General features: G+C 42.9%; 1 protein-coding gene across 1 annotated transcript in view; it reads right to left on the minus strand.

The window, feature by feature from the left end:
• Positions 1 to 20,130, minus strand: part of LOC148034831 (DNA-directed RNA polymerases II, IV and V subunit 11-like) — a 66,817-nt gene that overhangs the window by 33,976 nt on the left and 12,711 nt on the right. Inside the window, exons 3-4 of the mRNA XM_087680580.1 lie at positions 8,615 to 8,689; positions 8,441 to 8,536 (exon numbers count right to left, since the gene is read on the minus strand). Coding sequence (XP_087536706.1) covers positions 8,441 to 8,536; positions 8,615 to 8,689 — 171 coding nt within the window. The remainder of the gene's footprint in view (positions 1 to 8,440; positions 8,537 to 8,614; positions 8,690 to 20,130) is intronic.

Raw genomic sequence — 20,130 nt, forward strand, 5'->3', positions numbered from 1 at the left:
TTCCATCAGCAAAGAACTCTCCACATCAGAGTAGAGCAACTGAGCATTCGAATTACTCAAAGTCGTACTAAAAGTATCCCAACTTTCAAGCAAAGTGCATAGCAAGAAAGTAACTTTGAACTCTTCATCAATATGGAAATCCAAAGCAATTAGCTGACTGAAAATTGAGTTAAACTCATTCAAATGTATTGACATGACTGTACCTTCTTTCATGCGAAAGTCCATTAGTTTTTTCAATCAATAAACCTTGTTGACTACACTTTTCTGAGCATACAATTCTTCAAGCCTTTGCCACATTGCATATGCTAAATTCAGCTTCTCAATGTTAAAGAGCAAGTTGTCTGACACTGAGAGCTCAATGGTAGCACAAGCAAGCTCGTCCAAGTCAAACCATTCGTCTTGTTCCATGTCTACTGGTTTGATTCCCTTTGTTTTGATGGGCTTTACATGTTTCTTCTGCACCAAGACATTGTAACATTGTTTTTGTCAAATTGCAAAATTATGTGCACCCTCAAGCTTCTTAATGTGCAAAAAATTACTGATGTCACTGTTTATAGCCATAATTAGCAGTCCCAAATTGACTAACCAATCACCAAAGGCAAGCCCAAATGTGACACAAGTAACCACGATACATAAAAGTACCAACCAGCAATGAAAATCCCAAGATTGCAGAAATTTCAGATCTGCAAATAGAATTTCAGACTTAAAAGGTGTCTTTTGCTGCACTCCTCCAGCAATTTCTGACACATTTAGAGACCAAGCCACCAGTTACATATAAAATCCCCAAAATTACACTGCAATTTCTGCTCCAAAGGCATTCCTGGGCACAAATTTGATAATTTTGGTCAAAAGCCCCAAAATTTTAGAGGATAATCCGTTCAGATTGCATCAACACACGTACCCAAGTGCACATACCAGGCAATTCTTGCACAAATTGATGAAATTCTGCAAAAGCCCCAAATTTCTCAGGTCTGGTGTGCACAAATTTCAGTGAAATTGAAAAATTTTCACTAAAATGTGAAAAACCCCAAAATTTCACAAGCAAATGTGCACTGATTTTGCAATTTCTAAGTCGAATTGTCTTGTCCCACACTGAAATCCCCACATCGGAGAAAAGCCCCAATTTTCTTTGGCAAAATTTCACTTTGTGCCTTTGCATGTAAATGCCCCGTAAAATAACTGCAAAATTTAAGTAAATGTTTTTGAAAAGGAAAAAAGGATGTGATAGATCTGTCCTGGCGTTGACCAAGACCCCATCAAACCTAACGCCTAGCCCGTGAAATCTTGTCGGACTGCCCGCTGCCTGTGCTAGTGTACCTATCGTCTGCCCGCCAAAACTACTGCCTGGGATGCGGCCTGTCGCCTGCTACTTGTCGTGTGCCCATGCGGCGCCTACGACCTGCCGACTGCTACCTGTTGAGCCCGTCTACGACTCCTGCGACACCGCTTCCTACCCATTGAGCCCACCTGTGACACCTGCGACATTGCCTGCTCGTCCGACTACCTCTCCTGCAATTTCTGAACATTGACTATTGCTGCCGACACCTCTCACTTGAGGCCACCTAACTGGTCTGTCCAACTTCGAGAAGCATGCACTCCTTGTGCTCTAATACCAGTTTGATGGAGAGTTTGCTGAGCTGAGAGTGAATGCAACTAATAACACACGCAAAGTGTGTAGAGAGCAGTAGAGAGGAGAGTGAACACGACACACTTGATGTTCGGTACAAAGACTAGTGTACCACTTTTAGGTTTTGACAATATATATAAAGTACAAGAAGTGAAGGGTGCGTTCACACCCGAACACGGTAAAAGGCACAATGAGCCTTTATTCCCAACATCTCATACTCAACTTGGGATACAACCTTTCTCTTCCTTTCATCTTTTTCAACCTTGCCCTTTCAAAACCCAGCAATACATAATTACCCTCTGCAAACTGAAAGCACGTTTGTGGCGATCAGCTATCCTCTTTTGCTTTTCTTGCGATCTCTGAAGTGCATATTTTATCTATGCATAGGCTACATCCAAGTTTTCCACATAACGATCAACCTCAAAGATCTTATCCTTAATTTACAAAATAGGTAGTACCTTCTTACCACCCTCAACCACCTCAAATGGAGCTTTGCCCATAGAACTATGTACTGTGTTGTTGTAAGCAAACTCAGCCAAGGACAAATACTGCTGCCACTATGTCTTCTGGTATGAAACTTAGCACCTCAAAAGATCTAACACTGTGGAATTTGCTTCCTCAAACTAAGCATCTGTCTGCGGATGGAAGGATGATCAAAATTTCAACGTGATACCCATATTCTCAAACCCGACATCCTTTGCCCACCATGCTTTACCTGCTGGCATACAATGCATGTCTTAACAAATTGTTCTACATCATGCCTCAAAGTTGGCCAATAAAAGAAATGTTCCACTGCCTTGACCGTGGTATCAATACTTATGTGTCGTGCATACAGAGGAGCATCACCTTTAGTGATAACTCTAGGCCTTAACTACTTTGTGACACAATCGTCCATGCATCATCAAAAATCCATCTCTTAGCACAAAGTGTTCATGCCTTTGGCCATTGCAAAGCTGATCATAAACATTAGCAAAATTCGAATCAGCAACATATTGCTCTTTCATGGCATCTAACTCAATGTGATAAACCATGCTGACGACTAAAATTTGTGGCTTACATGACAATGCATCAGCCTTACATTCCTTAGCATCCAACTTATTCCAAGCTATCGTGACGTCCACCTCAAAGGTACTTGTCAACCAATTCGATGCAAACATTTACTTGAATTGTACCCATGTTGATGGTGCTCAACCTTGCAACAAAAGAGTTGACCACCACTGTAATGCATTCCCTTTCAAGAAAGTGGATGCATTTTAAATCTTTGAGGACTCCGTGAAGTTCCCACCTGAATAGGCTGCATCAAACTGCTAAATGAAAGTCAAAGCTTTCAACCTATCTTGTACACCAATGGAGGATTCAAACTTCACTGTCTTTCCACCCTCGTCATAGTCTTTTGCTGCCCCTTTGGGTGTCAAGTTGTCATACATTGGCTGCTGCAAAAAAGGCACATTAGCTGAATTTACATCAAAACCAAAGCCAAATGGAGCATTTGCATTACCAGCATTCATTCCGTGAGCCCCATAAGCATTCAGGGATGTAGATGCAGTACCAAACATGCTACTTTGTGCCCCAAACATCAAGCCAATGCTGCTATACATAGGGTTTTACATATTTCCAACCATACCCGAATACATTGGGCCTGGCACACCATGCATTGGTTGCTGCATACCATAGGGATTTGTGCTATTCATTCCCGTATGCGGTCCTTGTCCAACCATAGCATGAAAAATCATGCTTCCACCAAAATATCCTGGCTATCCCATCATAGCATGTATGCCCGGCTATCTAAAATCCATTGGATTGGCACTCCCGTGATAGCCTTGCATTTGCATTCCTTACCCCATAGGTACCAACTATTTTATTTCATTAGCATCTTTGGGAGTTTAGCACATGTGATGCACATAGCAATTATTTCACGGTAATAGGCCATCCTAAGGATGTAGTGTGTGTCAAAGGCAAAAATTGTAATAAGTTATGCTAGCTAGGCTTCAAGGGTCAGTTGGTATCAATTTTAACCCTAGTATAGTTGTTTGGCCAATAAGTGTCACTTCTTGCGAAGAAAGTCAAATCTCTCTCTCATCTTGGCTTTCTCTAACCTTCTCTAGTAATTTCTCAAAAGATCTCAACATTTCTAAAGATCTCAACATTTCTCAGCCATTAACTTGGACTTAGGGTCCATGAGTTAAGAAATAGGCCAACACTCGGTCATACCGAACTTTGAAAGTAACTTAGAGATGTGTTGGTGCTAGGAAATAAAGTTGCCTTGGGTCATCTGATAAATCTCCAAACCAAGGAAGAAGTGAAGGATCCACTCTATAAGAAGAAGTGATCAATCCTCTCGTAGCTGGTGCTGGGAAATAAAGTTGCCTTGGGTCATCTGATAAATCTCCAAACCAAGGAAGAAGTGAAGGATCCACTCTATAAGAAGAAGTGATCAATCCTCTCGTACCAAGCTCGAGGAGCTTACTTGAGGCCATAGAGGACCTTCCACAACTTGTAAATATGGGCCTCTGTTCCCTGCACAAGAAAACTAGGAGGTTGTGAGGCATAAACTTCCTCCTCCAAGATTCGATTCAAAAAGGACAACTTCACATCCATCTAATAAACCGGCCAATGGTGATGAGCAGCTAGAGTTAAGATAGCTAGAATAGTGGGCATTCGAGCTGTAGGTACAAAGGTCTCAAAGTAATCCAAACTTGCATATTGAAGGTCTTGCACCTCAAACACCTCAGCGTAACAATTGAGGACAAGCTGATGGTGTTGCTGCCCCTCCTACCAAGGATCAAAGGAGATGGGACTCAAAAGATGCACAGGCACTTTCTTTGATTGCCTTGTCAGTAAAAAGATTAAATATTTCACACATCCGATTATATAAGACCTCAAAATCAGCATTGGATGTACTTGAGAATATGTTTGCAACATGTAACGAGGCCAGAATATCTTATCTCCATAGAGAGTTGGCCAAATGAACCTAGATGAGAGTGATAGCATGATAAATCACCTTACTCACAAACAAGATTTGTGCAAGCTGCTACTCAATGTGAATAAAATCATTCAAGATGCTAAATTGGTAAACATCACACAAAATACAAAAAATCAGCAAAAGGGTGATACGGGACAGCCATCAAATAAGGCTGTCCAAGACATAGAAAAGTCTAAAAAGAAGGGAAAATGTCATTATTGCAAGAAGCCACGTCACTATATTGATGAATGTCATAAGAGATTAGCCAAAGAGAAGAAAGAGGACTCCAGTTTGGTTGTCTAAGAGACATCAGCTAGCAAATCTATTGATGGTGATGCTTCAATCAACTTCGTGGAGAAGGACTATGCATTTCTAACTTGCAATTATGATTCTTCAATGGTTGATTCAGCATTTAATGCTAGTGAAACGCAACAAACATGGTATTTTGACAGTGGAACTTCAAAGCACATCACTTCTAGGAAGTGTTTGTTTTTCTCTTTGCATTCAGTCCTTGCTAGGAAGCATGTTACATGTGCGAACAGCAGCAATTATGATGTTTGTGGCATTGGGACAATCATTATTACTAATGTAGATGGTTCTGACTTCATGCTTCTAGATGTCTTGTGTGCCTAGCATTACAAAGAACTTGTTGTCTCTCTCTCCTTTTAACAAGCGTGGCTTTTAGGTCATCTTTGAGGATGACAAATGCATTGTTAAAGACAAGGAGATGGATTATGCACTCAAGCTGCTTGGGACCCTATATAAGGATTTGATTTGTTGGATACCTATGATACACAATCTCATGATGCTCTAGCAGTCACTATACTTATCACCTGCTATATAGAATGCAGAGCTATGGCATACCCGCTATGGATATATGAGTTTTGGGAGTTTGATGACCCTTCAAAGGTGTCATATGGTAGATACATTGCCTCCAGTGGAGACTCCACCTCCTCATACATGCGAGGGATATATTTTTGGTAAGATGCACAGATTTCCCTTCAAAAAGGATGGTGCAGAGTGTGCTGTCTGAAAATTGTAGCTTATTCACAATGATGTTTGTGGTCCCATAACGACACGTGCACTTGGAGGTCATCTTTACTTTGTTACATTTATTGATGACTACTCGCAGTATATATGGGTGTATGGGCTGAAAGCAAAATCCGATGTGTTTATGCATTTTAAACACCTTATTGCAAAGCTTGAGGTTGAAACTGGCTTGAAAGTGCAAACAATTTGCACAAATAGAGGGGGGGAAAGTAGATGTCTTGTACTTTTGAGACATATTTGCTTGATCATGGCATTAGACATCAAGTCACTGTTAGAATGACTCCTTAGCAAAATGGTGTTGCTAAAAAGAAGAATTGCACTCTTATGGAGATGACTCCATGTATGCTCAAAAGCAAGGGGCTGCCTCATAAATTTTGGTTAAAAGGCCTTTAATGTGCACATCATGTGTTAAATCGTGCACCCACTAAGGCACTAAAGACGATCACCCCATTTGAAGCTTGGCATGGCAAGAAACCCAAGGTTAACTACTTTCCGGTGTTTGGTTGCATAGCCTATGCACATGTTCCGAAAGAGCCTCATGGGAAGCTTGATAACAAGGCTATAAAATGTACATTTACTAGCTACAATTCGGAAACCAAGGGCTATCGTTTGTATGACCCACGCACAAAGAAATTTTTTCTCAATAGGAATGCAATATTTGCTGAAAATGTTGTATTTTCACATGATTAGTTTCAAATGCCAACAACACATAACATTATTGATGTCTTTGAGGATCTCTTGCAACTTTCTTTGGAGCCCGTACCTACTGTAAATAGCCGGACAGACATAATACAACAAGCTGTTGTTGCACCATGTGTGCCTAGACAGCAAGGTACTGATGATAGTTTGCCACATCCTGTGGAAGATACAATACAACATGAAAGGGCTGCTGTAAATGCAACAAAAACAGTCCCGAGATGGCTGTTACAAACTCTCCATGAGAGTAAAATGGATACTCCTTTAGCTCAACGCACTAGAAGGACTATTAGACACATGATGCAAGGGGAGCCCATTTGGCTAATTTTACAGAAGTAGATGATTGTGATGAGCATGTATTTATGAGCTCACTACTGGATGATGATGAGCCTACTTCCTTGGACGAAGCTCAACAAGATGTATATTGGATGCAAGCCATACAAGATGAGTTAAACTCTATTGCCACTAACTCTACATGGAATCTTGTGGATTTATTACTTGGCAAGAAGGCCATTGGTACAAAATGGGTTTTTAAACTCAAACAAAAGGCTAACGGTACCATTGACATATACAAAGCACAATTGGTAGCAAAAGGCTATGCACAAAAGAAAAGCATAGATTATGAAGAGACTTTTGCTCCTGCATCCCGTATGAGTATTGTGAGATGTGTAATTGCTATGGCTGCAAATTATGGTTGGAAGGCACATCAATTGGACATTAAGACAAAGCATTTTTGAATGGGGATTTGCATGAGGATATTTATGTGCCACAACCTCAAAGTTCGTGGTGAAGGAGAAAGAGCACAAGGTATGCAAGCTAAACAAACCTCTTTATGGTCTTGAACAAACTCCTCGTGCATGGTACGCTAAAATTGATGCATATTTGGCCAGCAAAGAGTTCAAAAATAGTCCAACTGCTCCCACTCTATACATTAAGAATGAAGAGGGGGGACTTGCTGATTATCATTCTTTATGTAGATGACATGCTACTCACTAGACCTTCAGAAGCAAAAATTGCAGATTTCAAGGCTGAATTAAAACATGCATATGTCAAACAATGGATCGAGAGTTGACGAGTGGTGATCACACCATAATATGCACAATAGGGCCTTGAGTCCTATAAATAGGAATCGACTACCCTAACCCTGAAGTGTACTTAGTGCATTCCCACTAAGCCACTTCATAACCATTATGACCAATGCTACTAGCGCCATCCAAATGTCCAAGGATATGTCACTTGACAAAGTACATGGGATTATACAAAAAGTTATAGACCGTAAGGATGCAACTAACCGAGTTCTTGATGCTCCTAATAGCATCCTCACAATTTATACCTTATCTTTTCTGGCAATCTCAAGTAAATCTAATATTTCCTAGATGCAACGTTGCCAATTAGATCCTCAATTTGGTCAAGACTTGCAAACTAGTCCTAAGTAAATAAACTACCAAAAAATCCTTAGCATAACTAGATAGATCATCACAAAGTTGCACATGGTCATTCTAGTGAACACCGCACTAGTCCCCTTCTCAAAGGGATTTCATATAATGACAAAAGGCACATTGCTTAGGTCTAAATAATATATCACCATTTGCTCCAAAAAGCCAGCCCACCAAGTGGTTTTGAAAGATGAAGGGAACTTGCTCTCAGGTCAAATATATAGGATGACCAAGTACGCCAATATAATGGTCCATAAAGATCCCTGATATAACATTGTCAAGTCCAATGGGGATCAAACCCATGCAACATTCCACCAATTAAGAGGATACGGCCAAGATTGCAATTACGAAATGTGAACTACATCTTTTAAAGATCAACGAATGTCAAAAAGTTTTTTGAGTGTTGTGCAAGAGGTTATCCATACTACTAACATGATCTAATCTTTAGAACTATACTTGTAAAATACCATGTGAATAATATCATGGCTACTAGATAATAGCATCGCAGTTTTTAGACCACGATGCCCAAAATATCTCATTTTTTAAGGTTTTGGAAAGCTTGATCTATGTATATCTAAAATATCTCATTTCAAGATTTTGGAAAGCTTGATCCATGTATATAAACACATCTTGCATTAGAATGATAAAGTCAAGAGGTTAGATCCCAACCTCGAAAGCCTGCTTGAGATAAGTGAGTTCTTTGTCAAGATCCCGGATTGCTCGCTTATAAGCTGCTATTGGATCAGACTGGCTTGTTGTTTGAATCTGCGACCCCAATAAAATGTGCTCTCCAAGTTTCAAAACATGCAAGTAAACACATCCAAGTGAAGGTACTTCACCTACCTTAATAATCACTTTGTACTGCAGAGGGTGAGGGAGCTTGTAGCCTGAAAACAAGACATTTGGATCCCTGTGAAGCTGCCTGTCATTGTAAAACATTAAATAGTTCAGCATCTTTGTCAAAATGAAAAAGAGTGTTTGCAGCTGAAAGTTTGAACATCGCTGTAATATAGTGCATAATAACGTCTGCCTTGACAAATATGTGTGTTCTGCACCTACTAGAAGATTATAACAGAGCAATGAACTCAATGTTTCAATTTGCCTGTTACAATTTTCTGAGCTGTTATACTTCTATTACAGCAGAAGCCTGCCTATTCTTGCACAAGTAACATTAGGGCCTGAATTAAATCTTACTTCACTATAATTTTGCAGCCTAAGTTAACTCCTTAAAATACACCCAAACATATTAATTTGAAAAAGAAAATACATTTTAAAAAAGCTCAAAATGACAATGCAAAGGAAATCATGTGTATCCTTCTCTCATTCCCAGCACCAGCTTTTTAACATCGCAATCATTGCTTTTGCACTCCTCTACAGTCATGGCAATCGCAATGCACCTATCTGTGGAACTTTATCTATCTTGCTTGCCCCTCAAGTAGCTAGGGAAAAGGATGTGAATAGGAGGGAAATCAAGAAGAACAAGGACATAAGAGTTATCACCAATGGTGACAGATCCCCCTTGGATCTCATGTCCTAAAGCCAATCTCGGCAATAAGTCATAGAAACAAGCTCCACTATCCACAAGCCAAGGCTTCGAAGAAGAAGAAGAAAGAAGAGTGGTATCCTCCACCTCAAACACATGGACAAAAATGGACTCCATGCTTGCTAGGGTAGCCTTTGAATCCTTAGACCCCTCCTTAGGCTTCAAATGGGGTACTTCTACCAACACTTCTCCGGATGAGGCCTTCCCACAGTGTGGGCACTTGGGCTTCTTCTTAGTATCCTATGTGTCTTCTTTCTTGTCCTCCTATTTCTTTGCCTTTGGCTTCACCTTCTACTCTCTTCCTCTCAAACCTGCTATGAAAGCCTTTGTGGACCCGCATCCACTGGCACCAACCTCCTTGAGCCGCTCATCATGCTCAAAGACTAGTATGGCAAGCCCCTCCAAAGAAGAGACTCTTGGGCCCTCGATGTTAGAAGGTTGGTGTAGAACACATCGAACTTAGGAGATGGCAATTGAGTCAAAAGAATCATTGCCATATCCTCTAAAGAGATAGTCCTACTAAGGGAAGCAAGTTCATCCCTCATATCCTCTAGTTTGTTTGTGTGATCCTTCATGGAAGGAGAGTCATCAACATTGAGCATCCGAAGTTTCTTCTCAAGAGAAATCATGGATGGACGTCTTTTTGTGATACAAAACAGTGGAAGGAACTCCCCCTCACTAAGGGAAGGTAAATCCCCCTCATCCAATGAAGAAAGTTCCCCCCTCTTAATGCCTCAATCCCCAAGAAACCTGAGGAGATGGGTAGGGGTAGAAATACTCAATGACAAGGTAGAAGAAGGAGCTGTCAAAGATCGAAGGGGAGAAGGAAAGGGAGATGGGGTAGAAGAGGAAGGAGGGGAAGGAGCCGCAAACGACAAAGGGGTGCTAATGGGTAACCTAGAAGGAAGAGGAGGGGCTGATTTTTGTTGTTGGATTTTTTTTTATTTTTTTTATTTTTGGGGGGGGGGGGGGGGGGGGGGGGAAGGATTCAATCAATGACGAAGAACCATCTGCAACAATGGAACATCAATTTGATCTTTGGAGGCCACAGCCTCATCGAAATTCACATTCTTGCTCACCTTGATCTTTCGCTTCTTTGGGTTGTAGAGCCGATAGCCCTTCATGGTCATGTTGTAGCCCACGAAGATAAGCTTCTCAACTTGGGGTCAAGTTTGCTCCCTCTTTTTTCTAGTCCACATGGACATATGCATCACACCCAAAGATGTGAAAGTGGAAGACTGAAGGCTTCTTCCTAAAGAAAGCTGCATAGGGAGAAGCTTTGACCATACTTCCGCTACTATTTTCAACTTGCAAACATGCACTAGTACAGATCCTGCAAGCTCATAAAAAGGAAGGATCAAACTCAAGAATTGAGCCGATCCCAGAGGGTTGCACAATCCATCGTTGTTCCCACACAAGGATCCTCCACAAGACGAGGAATAGGGAGGGTAACAAGCTCCCAAAGATCGAAGTGTCAAGGATACATCCCACCTTACACAACTTACACAACCAAAGTGAATAGTTGGAACCATATAGCCGATCCTCTTTGGGTAGAGGAGGGAGACCAAGCACATGAACAAATGGTGCCATGTGAGGCAATTTAAAGCCAATAGAACAAGCTCGATGGGAAACATGGAGAGAGGGAGGAGGAGAAGAAGAATGGTGATCCAAACAATAAGACCACACAATAGGACTTATAGACCTCCAGTCTTCTTGAATGTTCCTACCGTCTTTCAAAGGAGTGATGAAAGATCTCATCAGAGTCATCAAAGCCATTGAATCAATGATAAGACATCTTGAAGACCTGCAAACACCCGCAAAAATCTTGTTTTGTTGTAAATGGTTCCGAATTGTGGAAATCAATTATACCTCCGCGAAGAAAGAACTATAGATGGCCCACTTGAATTGCAAAGGGCAAATGAACTGCAGTAATTTTAAATAAAAACCCTATTGCAATAAATAAAATGCCCATAAAAATACCACTGGACTAAACATCAAAAAAGTGATTTCATATCCAATAAAGATTTTCGCCGATTCTTCAAATGGCTGAAAATCTGTGATTTCAGCTTAGGGGATCTCCTCTCGAAGGGGTACCTCCATACACTAAGTTTAACAATGATACCATGTGAGAGTGCACAAGGGAAGAGACCACAGAGAGAGAGAGAGAGAGAGAGAGAGAGAGAGAGAGAGGAAGAGAGAGATGAAGGAAAGAAATCTGCACTAACTGAAAAAGAATGCTGAATATAAAGGAGTGGACTGATCAGTCCCTGCATGCAGCCCGAGGCATCAGTGAGGGCACCCAATCAAGCTGAAATGATGACAGCAGCACCGATTGTGATGGTGATAGAGACCGAGAATATCCAGCCTGCTGTCCACATTGGAGATGGAGGAGATTGCAGCCACCAACAAACCAACTGAAAAGAAAAGTAATCTGCCACCAACCAGCCAATCAGCTGTTCATGGCTGAAAACTCAAAAAGCTGGTGGACTGCATTAAATGCAGTCGGCAACAGCTAGACAGGCCAAAAATGTTGGCATAGCAGTGATAATGCTGATGTGGCACTCTTAGAGCAATCAAAAGGTGGCATGGGCTGGAAACTAGCTGCACAAACTCAAAACTACCTGACAAATCTTTGTAAAACATAGTCAAAGCTCACTATCAAGAGATGACAAACTGATAGACTAAAATAGGCAGGCTATCATCATCAACACTTAGTAGTACTAGGGACAATCTTGTTTGTTTTGTGAAGATCTTGGGGCTAGCCATCCCTTTCTCCCTTTGGAGCATTGCTACTCAATCAACCAAAAACTTTTGGAAAACCCTCACTTAATGATAAATCTTTTGGAAAACACAACAAGAGCCCTCAAAAAAAAAGTCCATTGCGTTTCCATGTGCCTTTGCAAGACTTAGTAGGCCACTGAGCAATCGAGGCACACCCTTTGCCTAATGCTCTATTCTCTCTAGGGTGAACACTTAGGCTCCCTTGGTAAGATAACCATTGTCTCTATAGTTCCGATAGGTCACTAGGCAATCGACATGCAACCTTTGCCCAGTGCCCTCATTGCTTTGGGGTGGGACCCCTTGGGAAAGAGAAGATAAAAGGGACTTGGGCTTGTTTTGGGCTTGTTTGCGATCCCTTTTTGGTACCAGTTTTGAGCTTGAGAGAGGGTGTTGAACTAAATTACCATTAGCTTTCGTTAAACCCCAAAACTCAAGTTAATTGATGAATTCTAACCATTTCTTTTAAACAGACACAATTCAAGATAGTTTTATTGTCCCACATGTAAACCCTAATTTGGGAGGCCACAAACTTTCTACAAGTAGACAACTTGCCCTCCCACTTAGCCCAATCTCATTTTTGCAAGTTTCAAACGCTAGATCTTTACTACCCACACCCTGTTCGCAGAGGACATCTTAGCCGAAGCTGCCCACATTGTCTACACCCATCTGGCACCAATTACGGCCTTCTCTTCACTATTCTCACCAACTACTACCGCCACCAACTCACACCCATACCCAAGAGGGTGTGTTTTCAGCTTGGCGGCTTTTTTGAGGCTGCATTTGCTGCATCTGCACCATCGCCTAGTTGGTCGCACCACATAAGCTGCATTTTGACTTTAGTGGTGGTGTTTGATCTTCTTATGTTATTTCCTACATCTTCTGCTGCATTTTGACTGTCCCGGAGTCATACTCCCTATTGCCTACACCTTGGAGGAGGTTGCATTTTCAGCTTTTCTATTTCCTCTGCATGTCTGATGCAGATCTAGCATCCAAATTGTTGTGTTTGTTGCTACCAAATATCTTCGAAGGCGGCCTTGCTATGTTTTGGGATCCATTGGAGTACGACATACTCTCCAGCTCATTATCTCTACCTCGGTCCTTGAGACATGAGAGCTCCACGTTCTGCTATTCACTCACTGCATATTGTGTTTGCTACATGAGCATTCTATTATTCAAATTCACTCATTTCAAATTATTCATTGTATTCATTGTCTCTCAGTTACCCTAACCCTAACTATGTTATGTTATCAATTTGTGCTTTGTTGTATGATTGTATTTGTGTTTCTGTGTTAGGGCATTTCTTTACACAAAATCAACGTCAATGAGCTTTACACATATGTACTCAATGTTGCTTGAGCATGAGGTGTCTTTGTAACTATGAGGAAGGCTTCCATCTAAGTATGGTGGCTCCAATATGAGGCATTTGCAACTTCCAAGAGAAGTGATTGGAAAAAGAAGTCGAAGGCCCAATGCAAACACTATGGTAAAAAGGGACCTCTGTGCAAGGATTGTAAGGAGCTAGCAACTTCAAGAAAGAAAAAAGAGAAGAAAAAGAAGCAAGATACAAACTCTTCCAATGAGTTATCCTCCTCCTTCGACTCTGACTCAAATCCTCCAACCAAGGCGCAGAAGAGGCCATCTTCTTGATATCGAGGGAAGGGCTCAACTGCCCCTTCTTCTACCGCTTTCTAGTATAGGTGATGTGGTCATTCCTCAAGACTCTCCAATGCCAAGGAGGGAGTGTGAGAGAGTGGTGCAATGAGGCAAGTGAGCCTTATCTATATAGGTGTACACATGAACATGTTCCAGAGAAGAACTTCTTAACACATCGACTAAAGTCTAGTAAATTTGAAATCCTGAAGCTAGGATTTGACTTTCAAATTCATGATGGGTTGTTTTGTGATAGAGAGCGGGATTGCCTCCTAGTCTAAGGTCACATGAGGTGATGCTTTGGCAATCTTGGCCAAAGGTGAAAAATCCATCTTCACGTATGCTCAAATGAATTTTTGAGAGGATAGTAATGTATACTGCAAGGCGTTGTTTGAGAGACACGACAAGCTGCTATGATTCTTCTCTATTTCGAGTTCTGGTATGATCAACATCAACATTAGGTTCCCTCCAAGGCACCTTCGCAATGGCTTGATTACCCACCACTACTTGGGTATCCATGATCCTATTCTTCTGTGTTGAGCTAAAAATGCATTAGGTTTACTTAAACAGCCCCAAAACTTGCTTAATTAATGAAGAAGCCTAGTTTACTTAAAAGAAACGCGATCCTAGAGAGTTTCTGTGTTCCATAAGCACAAACCCACTTGGGAGGGCTCAAACTTTCTATAAATAAGTATGCTGCCCTCCATTCAGTTTACAATCTCGTTTTTGCAGATTTCGGGTGTTTCAACTTGCTGCCCACACCCCGTTCGCAGAGGACATCTCAACCGAAGCTGTCCATTGCTGTCTACATCAGTTGGCGCCTGATTTCCAGCCTTCTTCGCGCAGTTTGGAGCTGATCCCGGCCAGGCAACTGATGTTCCTGCACAGATCTGTTGCCGTACAGCCTGCCACATCATCACAGCCCTATGTTTGCTTCCTGCAGGCTATCTCTAGGCTGTCCTACCTGCATTTGACAGTTTTCTCTCTTCTCCAACTGCCACCAGCTCCTGCAAGCTGTTGCCAAGATGTCCTACCTACGTTTGATAGATTTTCTCTCTTCTCTGCTGTCGCCCAGACTTCTCAAAATCATTAAATTTGGTGTTCCTATTTCTACATTGCATGGTGCATCATCATCATCATCACTTTCATTTTCAATAATTAAATGGTAAAAATGAACAAAATGCATCTGCACCTTTCACACCACAAATTCAAAACGCACCCATCCCACCACATTCTTCCACTGCTTCCCCACTTCCTTTTACACCATTTGCATTCCCCTATCAAACACCTCATGTTACACATCACCCCGCACCAAGGGGTTATGAAAACATAGGCACCTCCTTTAGGACCTCATCCTTTCCTCAGTTTAGTGGTGTTCCACCTTCTTCTCACACACTTTCGTGATCACTGCAGCTTGGGTATCCCCCCTAGTCTCTCCCAAGTGTTGATTAGTTGGTACCACAGCTTGCCTCTATAGCATTACCTAGTGGACCTCTTGGTCATTCTGTTGTGCCCTAACCAAGCTTTGGACAGAGCTTTCGTGTCCCAATGCCTCCACCTCCATCAGCACCTTATGGAAACCTTCATGTTCTAGTGCCTCCGCATGAATCAGCACTCACTGGACACTCCTAGCCTATTTCTGCCTACCCACTTTTTCCCCCTCATTCTTCCTATCAAACAAACCCACCACCACCATCTTACCATCCACCTCCATCTTATCCCACTTTCTCGACACCTCATGGTTCCACCTCATCTTCTACCAAGCATGCTTTCAATGATAACACTCGTTTTAACGGGTCAAACTTTATCACTTGGTTGAACTTGATGAGACATGTCCTTGACTCCCAAAACCTATGGGATCTTGTGCAAGGGTTGGAACCCCAACCCGATCCCACACTTGTTCCATACGAGATTGTCCACTCATGGAAGGCTAGGAATGCCTCTGCTATTGTCAAGCTAATGCAGGTCTTATTGTTTGAGTTTCATTCTCAACTTCAGCATTTTGACTTAGCATTAGAGCGATGGGCACACTTGACTAACCGCTATGAGGCTCGCGATAGGATCCATCGTATAAATCTTAACCATGACTCCAACTCTTTAAAATCACTAACCGGGATGACTTGAAAGTCAAGTTGATTAAGTATCAGCGACTTCTTGCCGAATTCTCCACTACGGGGACTCCCAAGTCCTCTGACAATCAAGTCACATTGTTTCTGAACAACCTCCCTAGGAAATACTTCAACTTTGTAAAAGGTATAGTTTCAAAGCCTACCATGCGTACTTTCTATGAATTCAAGTGTCAACTATTGCATTGGCAAAGGTACGTTAGATCTACAGGGGTATTGTGATGCAGACATGGCAGGTGACTTGGATACTCGCAAGTCTACTAGCGGCTACATCTTTACCTTGACTGGTGGGGCGATTTCTTGGTACTCTAGATTGCAAAAAATAGTAGCACTCTCTACCACTGAGGCTGAATATATTTCAGCCATTGAAGCTTCAAAAGAAGCAGTTTGGCTTGGTCGTTTGGTCAAGGATTTTGGGCTGCCCACCAAAACACCTATACTTGGATGTGATAGCCAGAGTGTTGTATGCCTGGCTAGGAATGCCATGTTTCATGCACATACAAAACATATTGATGGTCCGTATCATTTTATCAAACAAGTTCTAGATGATGGTCTAGTCACCCTGACTAAGATCAAATCACAAGATAACCCTGTAGATGTTCTCACTAAAAGTCTTGCAAAGGCTCAACATGAGCATTGCATTAGACTTGTGGGAGTTGGTTAAAGGTTCGCTTAGGACCTTTAAGTGGGAGGTTGTTGGGTGTAAAGGCCCTTTACGCATCTCCCGTGTATATATTACTTCACACATGTGAACTCACCCTAGCGGGTGTAAGTGTACCGTACCCTAAGTATAAATACATTCTTTTATTCTTTGTGTGCACAACACTGGTACACACCTATCCATCGACTCACTCTCATACTATCTCACTGTTCAGCACTGTTCAGTTCAGTACTATTGAGCACCTCAACTATATTGTCCTCCCCTCTCTCTGCTTCCGCTTCTACTCTACACAAGGGAGGCAGGGTGATGGCAAGGGGTGTCAAAAGATGACATACCAGCGAGACAGTAGGGTTGGTGGGGAGAAACACGGAGTGAACTCGGCAAATATGGAGAACAAAAGGAAAGAGAGAAGAAACTCTGATGAATGGAATGATGAAGATCTGAATCATGGAGTGAATGTGATACAAGGAAACAAGGGTGCCGTAGCACAAGGAAGATGATGAAGACAGCCACGAACCATGAACCGCAATGTCCTCTTGAAGGGGTGTGAGGGTAGTGGAGAGGCTGGAAAGGAGGTGATGGACTGAATGAATCAACCGTGAGGAATGAATGAGAGAGTGGCCTATAAATAGGCACAGTCAGTCTAGGATGCTGCCCCTTTTTGGAGCTGCAAACCCTAAACGCAAAATACAAAAACCAAAAAACGCAAACTGCGGGTAAAGGGTGAAGGGTTTCTCAACACCCCCTCTCATGCCCAAAAAGGGAAACAAGAGAAGAGTGAGGTGGAGATGCAATGCTACATACTGAAGAATGCTCATGCAGCAAGTGCCACTTGGACAATGTCCCTTGTGGGAAAATTGTTCACTTGCCCAAGCGCCCTAGTACAAAGATGATGAAAACATGCAATGCATTGAAGGAATGCCGGACTTTGTGTGGTGCCGATAACCATAAGGATATGCCCGTACTTGATCTCGGGAGGTGGCTCCATACTAACCAAGTGACCAAGGCAAGAAGAGAAGAGGAGGAAGAAGATGTAGAGGATCCCTAAGATCTAAGATTTCCACCGAAAAGGGAACCTGTAGTAAAGAATAGTAGACAGAGTGAACTGGAGAATCCGAAACACAACATCGGGAGAGAAGCCACGAGCTCCGTGCATCCATGCTGGAAGGAAAACGAAGGCCTCGTCACCTCCGAGGTCCCAATCTAGGTGGTACCTGAAGATCTTGAATATCAATAGAAGAGATGATTGGTCGAAGACAGCCACCCCAAGAAAGTAGAGGATGGGTGAAGAGCTTCATGTGGAGTAGGTTTCCCCTTTGAGATGGGAGGTGAAGGAGCCCCCGCTGAAGTCGAAGAAGTAGATGCCCCCTCTGAGGACAAAGAAATAACATCCCCCTCTGAAGTAGATAGGGAATCCATGGATCACGGACTCCGAAATGTCTGATGACGAAGGAAGTACCGCCATTCGTGCCAAAGAATGTATCTAGGGTGCCGAAAAGCTCCCAGAGGTGGCCTCTCGACCCTGAGTAGGCGAGGGTGAAAGGTAGTGCTCAAACTGAGCAATGAGGGGGCAACAATCGCCTGGCTCTCAGTGGAGCGGACTGGGTAGTCGAAGAAGAGAAAGGAGTCGAGCAGCCACTGTCTCTCGAAGAAGCAGACTAACAAGGAGACGGTATCAAACAATCACTACCTCTCGATGGAGCGAACTGCAGATCCGTAGGTCGTGGAAGCCACTGTACCTAAAAATAAGTGGGAGAAAACTACCGCTGGCATTGCAACGATCTCCAGGAGGCCGTAGCACCAATCAATCCTCCATGTGCTCGAAAGGACTTAGTGCGCATCGGATGCATCTTATTGCCTTGAGCATAGTACTCTGATAGCCAATGCAGAACGATCTCTATGGCCCAAAAAGAAGAGGTGGCACAAGAAGTGCCTGGTGGAAGACGCATGTACTCCGGGGGGGTGGGGAGCAAAGGTCGATGTTGACAGTCTTCGGTGGAATGACCGTTCATGCCGCAGTAGGAACACCCAGTAGACTAATCATCTATTGGTAAAGAAGCCATGGATACCAGCGTGCCTTGCTGAAGAAGGAAGAGGTCAACCACCATGAACCACGAACCGCAATATCCGCCTCAAGGGGTGTGAGGGCAATGTGAAGCACGAACCGCAATGTCCGCCTCAAGGGGTGGGAGGGCAATGGAAGGGTTGGAAGCGAGCTGCCAGTGGAAGGAGGATGCGACTAGTGGTAAGAGATTGCAACTAGTAGAAAAAGGCAAGTGAGGAGAGAGAAAAACTAAAAACGCAGGCAACAGGAGAGAGAAAGACTAAAATGCAGGCAGGATAGCCTACAAGAGAGAAATACTAAAAACGCAAGCAGCAGGATTGTGATGATGTGGCAAGCTGTACGGCAGCAGGTCTACACAGAAATAGCAGTTGCCTGACTAGAATCAGCTCCAAACTGCATGAAGAGGGCTGGAAATCAGGCACCAACTAATGGAGATAGCAATGGACAACTTCGACTAAGATGTCCTCTACAAACGGGGTGTGGGCAGCAAGCTGAAACACCTGAAATCTGCAAAAACGAGATTTTGATGCAACGGAAGAAGAAGAGAAGTGGATGATGAACCCGCCACCGGTCTTTGCCTTCACTGGAGTGGAGGATCTTCGCTGCTAGGTGAGCAAATCCAGCTCTGATACCATGTCAAAAGATGACGTACCAACGAGACAGTAGGGTTGGCGGGGAGGAACACGGAGTGAACTCGGCAAACATGGAGAACAAAAGGGAAGAGAGAAGAAACTATGATGAATGGAATGATGAAGATCTGAATCATGGAGTGAATGTGATACAAGGAAACAAGGGTGCCGTAGCACAAGGAAGATGATGAAGACAGTCACAAACCACGAATCGCAATGTCCTCCTGAAGGGGTGTGAGGGTAGTGGAGAGGCTGGAGAGAAGAGGTGACGGACTGAATGAATCAGCCGTGAGGAATGAATGAGAGAGTGGCCTATAAATAGACACAGTCAGTCTAGGATGGCGCCCCTTTTTGGGGCTGCAAACCCTAAACGCAAAACGCAAAAACGCAAACTGCGGGTGAAGGGTGAAGGGTTTCTCAACAAGGGACAATTTAAAGGTCAAACTTATACTGCCACCGCTCAGCAATCTCAGTCGAGAACATTCTCAACTCCAAGAGGATTGTCTAACTAGTCTACAAAGGCCCACATCGTCTCCATAGAGGCATCACAAGCGAGTCTCGTCCACATCTGTGAGTTGCCTCCCGAGACGAGGTTACCGCAGAGGCCCACTCGTCACAGTTCAGCACTTCATCTCCTGTTTGGATTGTGGGATAGTGGAGCTACACATCATATGACTCCTATAAATGACATTTTCTATACCTGAGCCCCTGCAGCCAAGCGGGTCCACGTAGGAAACAACTCCTCAGTCAAGATTCAGGCTCAAGGTAGCGTCAGTTTTGCCACTGACAAGGGTCCAGATCTGGCTTCGCTAGACAATGTATACCATGTCCCTCAACTTGGGGTGAACTTGTTATCTGTTCAACAGCTTTGCTAGTTGGGGCGAGCAATTTTCTTTACAACAAC

This window comes from Lygodium microphyllum, chromosome 6 (assembly GCF_053477565.2).
Source record: "Lygodium microphyllum isolate KBCC chromosome 6, Lygodium_microphyllum_v1.1.10, whole genome shotgun sequence".
Taxonomy (NCBI): domain Eukaryota; kingdom Viridiplantae; phylum Streptophyta; class Polypodiopsida; order Schizaeales; family Lygodiaceae; genus Lygodium; species Lygodium microphyllum.